Raw genomic sequence first — 10,194 nt, 5'->3', positions numbered from 1 at the left:
ATATTTTAGCTGGGAAGTTTTAAGATTTCTTCTGTCAAACATAAGGTGGTGGTTGGAAGAATATGGATTTGATGGATTTCGTTTTGATGGTGTTACATCCATGCTCTATCATCACCATGGAATAGGTAGGTAACCTGATACATTACAGATGTAACTAATGATTTTATTTTATTTTTTACTGGAAGATTACAACCAGGCTTGGGGTTCAGTTATGTCGCTGCAGTAACCGTTATTGTTGGATTGATTTTTATTAGTTCCATTGTGTATGTCTTTTCTCTGGTCACTTCTGATCCCCTTTTGGCAAGAGATTGGGTCAAATATATTTTATAAGTACATAAAAGATAATGATTTTCTTTGAAATATATCTACTTAATAATATGCTCTCCTTAATATGTAGCATTCTTTTAAAAATGTTTTTTAAGGATACCATTTATTACAGCACCCTCAGGCTGTGAACATGACAGCAGTTGTAATGAAAAATAAATAACAAAAATAATAAATGAGAACATTTGTTAATGTATGGGTTCCTTTGCATATTAGACATTGAAGAAAATATGTATATTTTAAATATAGCTGTGCTCAGTTAAAATTAAATTATAAATTAATTTGTAATTAAAAATATGGATCAAAGATCTTCAGTTTAAAAGTTGTACAGAGAAATGGGATCACAGAATCCTAATCCTTCAATCGATAACATGGAGAATAATTATTCTTTTTTTAATGACCAAATATTTACTGGCAACAACCAATCCAAAAAATTGACTCTAGAGTATAAATCAAAAAGTGGCTGCCAAGGAAAGATGCTATATTCAAAGTGTGCTGTTATCTGCTCTCAATCATGATGCTGCCCACACGAAACATTCCTAGGGAAGAAGTTGAATCTATAAGACATGACAGGTTTCATTGATATCTTCCACTTTGGAGAGAAGCTGACTTAGGGGATGAAAAAGGCAAGCAAGACAAAATTCAAAAATATCCTCTCCTAGATTAAAACACCTACATGCCCCTGCAGAACCTCGCTGTGCTGAGGGCTAGGTATTTTCCAAGGAATTGTGAAGTTGGTGAAATGAACTGAAATCCACGGATATGGGATATGCTTTTTATGGGTAGAGAGCCCAAGAAATGGTACAGAAAAACATTCTGAGTTACTTAGCATGCTTTCCCACTTTGAGATGAGGATAAAAACAAAAACTGAGGCAGTAGACATTCTTCAAGATGGTGGAGTAGAAGGACATGCTCTCACTCCGTCTTGCGAGAGCACTGGAATCACAACTAACTGCTGAACAATCATCAACAGAAAGACACTGGAACTCACCAAAAAAGATACCCCACATCCAAAGACAAAGGAGAAGCCACAATGAGACAGTAGGAGGGGCACAATCACAATAAAATCAAATCCCATAACTGCTGGGTGGATGAATCACAAACTGGAGAACACTTATACCACAGATGTCCACCCACTGGAGTGAAGGTTTTGAGCCCCACGTCAGGCTTCTCAACCTGGGGGTCCGGCAACGGGAGGAGGAATTGGTAGAGAATCAGACTTTGAAGGCTAGCGGGATTTGATTAGAGGACTTCAACAGGACTGGGGGAAACAGAGACTCCACTCTTGGAGGGCACACACAAAGTAGTGTGTGCATCGGGATCCAGGGGAAGGAGCAGTGACCCCAGGGGAGACTGAACCAGACCTACCTGCTAGTGTCAGAGGGTCTCCTACAGAGGCAGGGGGTGGCTGTGTCTCACCATGAGGACAAGGACACTGGTAGCAGAAGTTCTGGGAAGTACTCCTTGGTGTGAGCCCTCCCAGAGTCCGCCATTAGGCCCACCAAAAAGCCCCGGTAGGCTCCAGAGTTGGGTCACCTCAGGCCAAACAACCAACAGGGAGGGAACCCAGCCCCACCCATTAGCAGACAAGGGGATTAAAGTTTTATTGAGTTCTGCCCACCAGAACAACAGCCAGCTCTACCCACCACCAGTCCCTCCCATCAGGAAACTTGCACAGCCTCTTAGATAGCCTAATCCACCAGAGGGCAGACAGCAGAAGCAAGAAGAACTACAATCCTGCAGCCTGTGGAACAAAAACCACATTCACAGAAAGATAGACAAGATGAAAAAGCAGAGGGCTATGTACCAGATGAAGGAACAAGATAAAACCCCAGAAAAGCAACTAAATGAAGTGGAGATAGGCAACTGTCCAGAAAAAGAATTCAGAATAATGATGGTGAAGATGATCCAGGAACTAGGAAAAAGAATGGAGACAAAGACTGAGAAGATGCAAGAAATGTTTAACAAAGACCTAGAAGAATTAAAGAACAAACAAACAGAGATGAACAATACAATAACTGAAATGAAAAATACACTAGAAGGAATCAATAGCAGAATCACTAAGGCGGAAGATCGGATAAATGACCTGGAAGACAGAATGGTGGAATTCACTGCTGCAGAAAAGAATAAAGAAAAAAGAATGAAAAGAAATGAAGACAGCCTAAGAGACCTCTGGGACAACATTAAACACAACAACATTTGCATTATAGGGGTCCCAGAAGGAGAAGACATAGAGAAAGGACCCGAGAAAATATTTGAAGTGATTATAGTCGAAAACATCGCTAACATGGGAAAGGAAATAGCCACCCAAGTCCAGGAGGCGCAGAGAGTCCCATACAGGAAAAACCCAAGGAGAAACACACTGAGACACATAGTAATCAAATTAGCAAAAATTATAGACAAAGAAAAATTATTCAAAGCAGCAAGGGAAAACGACAAATAACATACAAGGGAACTCCCATAAGGTTAACAGCTGATTTCTGAGCAGAAACTCTACAAGTCAGAAGGGAGTGGCATGACATATTTAAAGTGATGAAAGGGAAGAACCTACAACCAAGATTACTCTACCCGGCAAGGATCTCATTCAGATTCGATGGAGAAATCAAAAGCTTTACAGACAAGCAAAAGCTAAGAGTATTCAGCACCACCAAACCAGCTCTACAGCAAATGCTAAGGAAACTTCTCTAAGTGGGAAGCACAAGAGAAGAAAAGGACCTACAAAAACAAACCCAAAACAATTAAGAAAATGGTCATAGGAACATACATATCAATAATTACCTTAAACGTGAATGGATTAAATGCTCCAACCACAACACACAGACTCGCTGAATGGATACAAAAACAAGACCCATATATATGCTGTCTACAAGAGACCCACTTCAGACCTAGGGACACATACAGACTGAAAGTGAGGGGATGGAAAAAGATATTCCATGTATATGGAAATCAAAAGAAAGCTGGAGTAGCAATACTCATATCAGATAAAATAGACTTTAAACTAAAGAATGTTACAAGAGACAAGGAAGGACACTACATAATGACACAGGGATCAATCCAAGAAGAAGATATAACAATTATAAATATATATGTACCCAGATAGGAGCACCTCAATACATAAGGCAACTGCTAACAGCTATAAAAGAGGAAATCGACAGTAACACAATAATAGTGGGAGACTTTAACACCTCACTTACACCAATGGACAGATCATCCAAACAGAAACTTAATAAGGAAACACAAGCTTTAAATGACACAGTAGACCAGATAGATTTAATTGATGTTTGTGGGACATTCCATCCAAAAACAGCAGATTACACTTTCTTCTCAAGTGCGCACAGAACATTCTCCAGGAAAGATCACATCTTGGCTCACAAATCAAGCCTCAGTAAATTTAAGAAAATTGAAATCATATCAAGCATCTTTTTTTTAACTACAATGCTATGAGATTAGAAATGAATTACAGGGAAAAAAACGTAGAAAGCACACACACATGCAGACTACACAATACGTTACTAAATAAAGAAGAGATCACTGAAGAAATCAAAGAGGAAATCAGAAAATACCTAGAGACAAATGACAATGAAAACAAGACGATCCAAAACCTATGGGATGCAGCAAAAGCAGTTCTAAGAGGAAAGTTTATAGCTATACAAGCCTACCTAAAGAAACAAGAAAAATCTCAAGTAAACAATCTAACCTTACACCTAAAGAAACTAGAGAAAGAAGAACAAACAAAACCCAAAGTTAGCAGAAGGAAAGAAATCATAAAGATCAGAGTGGAAATAAATGAAATAGAAACAAAGAAAACAATAGCAAACATCAATAAAACTAAAAGTTGGTTTTTTGAGAAGATAAACAAAACTGATAAACCGTTAGCCAGACTCATCAAGAAAAAGAGGGAGAGGACTCAAATCAATAAAATTAGAAATGAAAAAGGAGAAGTTACAACAGACACCGCAGAAATACAAAGCATCCTAAGAGACTACTACAAGCAATTCTCTGCCAACAAAATAGACAACCTGGAAGAAATGGACAAATTCTTAGAAAGGTATAACCTTCCAAGACTGAACCAGGAAGAAATAGAAAATATGAACAGACCAATCACAAGTAATGAAATTAAAACTGTGATTAAATATCTTGCAGCAATCAAAAGTCCAGGACCAGATGGCTTCACAGGTGAATTCTACCAAACATGTAGAGAAGAGCTAACACCCATCCTTCTCAAACTCTTCCAAAAAATTGCAGAGGAAAAACACTCCCAAACTCATTCTATGAGGCCACCATCACCCTGATACCAAAACCAGACAAAGATACTACAAAAAAAGAAAATTACAGACCAATATCACTGATAAATATAGATGCAAAACTCCTCAACAAAATACTAGCAAACAGAATCCAACAGCACATTAAAATGATCATACACCATGATCAAGTGGGATTTATCCCAGGGATGCAAGGATTCTTCAGTACACGCAAATCAATTAATGTGATACACCATATTAACAAATTGAAGAAGAAAAACCATATGATCATCTCAATAGATGAAGAAAAAGCTTTTGGCAAAATTCAACACCCATTTATGATAAAAATTCTCCAGAAAGTGGACATAGAAGGAACCTACCTCAACATAGTAAAGGCCACATATGACAAACCCACAGCAAACATCCTTCTTAATGGTGAAAAACTGAAAGCATTTCCTCTAAGATCAGGAACTAGACAAGTATGTCCACTCTCACCACTATTATTCAATGTAGTTTTGGAAGTCCTAGCCATGGCAATCAGGGAAGAAAAAGAAATAAAAGAAATAAAAATGGAAAAGAAAAGTAAAACTCTCACTGTTTACAGATGACATGATACTATACATAGAGAATCCTAAAGATGCCACCAGAAAACTACTAGACCTAATCAATGAATTTGGTAAAGTTGCAGGATACAAAATCAATGCACAGAAATCTCTTGCATTCCTATACACTAATGATGAAAAATCTGAAAGAGAAATTAAGGAAACGCTACCATTTGCCATTGCAACAAAAAGAGTAAAATACCTCGGAACAAACCTACCTAAGGAGACAAAAGACCTGTATGCAGAAAACTATAAGACACTGATGAAAGAAATTAAAGATGATACAAACAGATGGAGAGATATACCATGTTCTTGGATTGGAAGAATGAATATTGTGAAAATGACTATACTACCAAAGCAGTCTACAGATTCAATTCAATCCCTATCAAATTACCAATGGCATTTTTTACAGAACTAGAACAAAAAATCTTAAAATTTGTTTGGAGACACAAAAGACCCCAGATAGCCAAAGCAGTCTTTAGGGAAAAAAATGGAGCTGGAGGAATCAGGCTCCTGGACTTCAGACTATACTACAAAGCTACAGTAATCAAGACAATATGATCCTGGCACAAAAACAGAAATATAGATCAATGGGATGGGATAGAAAGCCCAGAGATAAACCCACACACCTATGGTGAACTAATCTATGGCAAAGGAGGCAAGGATATACAATGGAGAGAAGACAGTCTCTTCAATAAGTGGTGCTGGGAAAACTGGACAGCTACATGTAAAGGAATGAAATTAGAACACTCCCTAACACCATACACAAAAGTAAACTCAAAATGGGTTAGAGACCTAAATGTCAGACCGTCACTATGTAACTCTTAGAGGAAAACATAGGAAGAACAGTCTTTGATGTAAATCACAGCAAGATCTTTTTTGATCCGCCTCCTAGAGTAATGGAAATAAAAACAAAAATAAACAAATGGGACCTAATGAAACTTCAAAGCTTTTGCACAGCAAAGGAAACTATAAACAAGACGAAAAGACAACTCTCTGAATGGGAGAAGATATTTGCAAATGAATCAACGGACAAATGATTAATCTCCAAAATATATAAACAGCTCATGCAGCTCAACATTCAAAAAACAAATAACCCCATCCAAAAATGGGCAGAACACCTAAATAGACATTTCTCCAAAGAAGACATACAGATGGCCAAGAAGCACATGAAAAGCTGCTCAACATCACTAATTATTAGAGAAATGCAAATCAAAACTACAGTGAGGTACCACGTCACACCAGTTAGAATGGGCGTCATCAGAAAATCTACAAACAACGAATGCTGGAGAACGTGTGTAGAAAAGGGAACCCTCTTGCACCGTTGGTGGGAATGTAAATTGATACAGCCACTATGGAGAACAATATGGAGGTTCCTTAAAAAACTAAAAATAGAATTACCATATGACCCAGCAATCCCACTACTGGGCATATACCCAGAGAAAACTGTAATTCAAAAAGACACATGCACCCCAATGTTCACTGTAGCAGTATTTACAATAGCCAGGTCATGGAAGCAACCTAAATGCCCATCGACAGACAAATGGATAAAGAAGATTTGGTACATATATACAATGGAATATTACTCAGCCATAAAAAGGAATGAAATTGGGTCATTTGTAGAGACGTGGATAGATCTAGAGACTGTCATATAGAGTGAAGTAAGTCAGAAAGAGAAAAACAAATATCGTTTAATAACGCATATATGTGGAACCTAGAAAAATGATACAGATGAACTGGTTTGCAGTGCAGAAATTGAGACACAGATGCAGAGAACAAACGTATGGACACCAAGGGGGTAAAGTGGTGGGGGGTGGGGGGTGGGGGGCAGGGCGTGGTGTGTTGAATTGGGAGATTGGGATTGACATATATACACTGATGTGTATCAAATTGATTAAAAAATTAATTAATTAAAGAAAGAAACAAATAATGTGCACAGCAAAAGAATACATAATATACCAGAAAAAAAAGTGAGATGACACAATTAACATTAAGACACAGTGTTTAATTTATAAAATTCCATGATAAAGAGAAAATCATCAGGTAATATGTAGAAGAAAAAACAATTTACCTTCATGGTTGAAAAAAAATGCCTGGGCTCATACCACTGTATTGCCACAGCAATGTCTACAGAATTCTTAAGGAAAGAAAGTGTTACTTGAGAATTGAATATTTGAATTGCCATTGAGGGGTAAATCTGAAAGAACTTGAAGAATAAAACTTCCATAATTACCTGTGAAAATATCCTTTAGAGATAGAATCCAGCAAACTGAAAAATAAGGAGCCAAAATAAAGAACTTAGGTATAGGAAATGAGGGGGGAAAAAGGCAGGCATTGAGCACTAATTAGATTTAATTAAAAATAAGAGTAGACAACTGAAGGAATATAAAGTACATAGTATAATAATACCAATAAGTGAAATATACTATAAGCAATCAAATCAGGAGGTGGGGGAAGAGGAAGTAGAAGTTGAGGGATTTTAGACTGTTTTTGTCATCATAGGAAAACCATGCTGCATAAATTGTAGCCATATTTAAAATAATATAAACATTATGTCTCAATTTTATGATGGTTTTCATATTTGCTTTTCTTCAGAGGGATCGAATAGGAGCTAGCTAACATTAATATCTCTTAGTGTGACAAAAAATGTATCTAAAACAAAACTTATGAATCTCTTTGGTATCATTTTTTTTTTAATTTATTTCTTTTATTTCTTTATTTTTTGGCTGCGTTGGGTTTTCGTTGCTGCACACGGGCCCTCTCTAGTTGTGACGAGAGGGGCTGCTCTTAGTTGCGGTGTGTGGGCTTCTCATTGCGTGGCCTCTCCCATTGCGGAGCACGAGCTCTAGGCACGCGGGCTTCAGTAGTTGTGGCACTCAGGCTCAGTAGTTGTGGCTTGCGGGCTCCAGAGCACAGCCTCAGTAGTTGTGGCACACGGGCTTAGTTGCTCCATGGCATGTGGGATCTTCCCGGACCGGGGATCGAATCCGTGTCCCCTGCATTGGCAGGCGTATTCCCAACCACTGCGCCACCAGGGAAGCCCTCTTTGGTATCATTTTACTTTATTTTCCTGCTGTAAAATTCAGTTCAAATTAAATTAAAATTTTAAATCACAGGGTTTTTGTTTGCTTTTGTAAAACAAAAATTGAATTGCAGGATTGTCTGAACTTTGAATGTAGATATGGAGTACTTTTGTAAGTTAAATCATATAATTGCTGGTTCATGACATTTTGCTATGATAACAAAACTGGTATCAACCAACTAATTGGTGGGGGCATTTGTGCAGAGTTAAGACTTGCATGCCAAGATGATGCGTCCATATTGGTTTTCTGTTCTCCAGGTCAGAATTTTTCCGGTGACTACCATGAGTATTTTGGACTACAAGTAGATGAAGACGCTTTGACTTATATCATGTTGGCAAATCATTTGGTTCACACGCTGTACCCAGATTCTATAACAATAGCTGAGGTAAAGCTATAATGATCTCTACCCTCTGACCCCCTTTAAAATAGAACATTTTGTCAGCATACAATATTTGAATAATCTCTATGTTGTCAATAATTGCATAAGTGCAATTATACCCTGACTATAGTGCAGCTACCTTGTGTGGGTGGCATATTATTCAGAATTCACTGTTTTTCTATTGGCAGATAGTGTACCCTAATTACTTGTCATTATTCCATTGTTAAAAAAGAAACTGCCAGTGGTTAGAAAGTAAAATACCCTAATCAGTGTACAGGTCCTTTTGCCATGTGACCTTCAGCACAGAAAAGAATTGAATATTAATATGCGTCCGACTATTTAAGTTTTTTTTTCCTTTCTGGTTTAATCATTAGAGATGTCATGGATCACTGCCTGCGAGCTTCTCTGAAACCTCTCTTGTTCTGATGCGATTACCATTCTTGTTTACGTTATTGCTCTCAAATTGCCAAATGTTCACTAGTTATTCATGATTACTGAAGGTTCATGATTAACTGTCCCAAAGCTGCACTGTAATGATATAATTCGGTATATGCATAATTGACAATTCCCCTCTTGGTGATAAATTTGATAAATTAAGAAGTTTGTTAAATGCTTAGGCTAATTTATATTTAGTAGTAAAGTCCCTCTGGTTTTGTGAGTCCTCTAACTAGGAATTATTATTAAAATTGAACTTAGTGTGTTAAAACTGTTCTATACAAAGTGTAGTGGTTGGCATGTAAGAGTAGTAAGGCTATTGTTGAAAGAGTCAGAGTTAAGGTGTATTTTCACATTTTTGGCATTTTGTTCATTGGAATGAAATGCAGTAGTGACAGTCTCCTTCCTGTAGTGTTTATTATTTGTATAGCCTTTTATCTATACATCATTTCTCAAAACTCCAAATCTCAAACTAGGTGATATGATTTCCTGGTTTATCGCTGGATCGAGAACAGAGACCTTTTGCCTCCTAAATATCTTCTAGGAATAGAGCAATAGATCCTAAATTCCTGGGGTAAATTTTCATATAAAATTTAAAAATCCCACAATTACAATGCCATTTTGATACTCTGTATTGTTTCACAATCTCTACCTACCTATATTTGGTCATAACTTATAAGTCTTTTTAGTACTTATGCTAATACTTTCTGTGCTGAATGTTTTTTAATGTAAATTAGTATTTTTAAACTTTTATTTTGTCTTTATATATTTTAATATTATCTGTCAAACATCAAAAAAATTAATTAGTTTGTCAATTATATTTATGGCAATTTGAAGCCGAGACATTATATATGAAAAATTACTACAAACAGTTAATGACAGCACAAATCAGAAGTGGGTACTGAAGAAAAAGTAGTAATTATTTAATACATGGAATTTAAAATTGTTACATTGATCTTTCCATTCATTTGAAGTAAAATAGTTTCATCATCAAGGGAGCTCTTGTCTGATTATCAGTGTTTCTACCAAGGAAACTTTGAGACTTTAGCCTACTTTATATTACTTGGTTTTAGGTATTTTTAAAACAAGATGTGTCTTCAATTTATTCTACTTAAATTGAAAACTACTTC

The 10,194-nt window shown here is 36.8% G+C and overlaps 1 protein-coding gene across 3 annotated transcripts in view; it reads left to right on the top strand.

Moving 5' to 3' along the window:
* GBE1 (1,4-alpha-glucan branching enzyme 1) overlaps nucleotides 1-10,194 on the top strand; it is a 284,943-nt gene that overhangs the window by 180,632 nt on the left and 94,117 nt on the right. For 2 of the 3 annotated variants that reach the window (XM_082392426.1, XM_082392428.1), the window contains 2 exons: nucleotides 10-125; nucleotides 8,508-8,635. In XM_082392426.1, the coding sequence (XP_082248552.1) occupies nucleotides 10-125; nucleotides 8,508-8,635 (244 nt within the window). The remainder of the gene's footprint in view (nucleotides 1-9; nucleotides 126-8,507; nucleotides 8,636-10,194) is intronic. The other variant, XM_082392427.1, reaches the window with a different exon arrangement.

Source organism: Balaenoptera borealis (assembly GCF_965194805.1).
Source record: "Balaenoptera borealis genome assembly, chromosome: 5".
NCBI classification, from domain to species: domain Eukaryota; kingdom Metazoa; phylum Chordata; class Mammalia; order Artiodactyla; family Balaenopteridae; genus Balaenoptera; species Balaenoptera borealis.
Note: the sequence above shows the minus strand (reverse complement) of the source record. Positions and strands in the feature narration are given on the sequence as shown.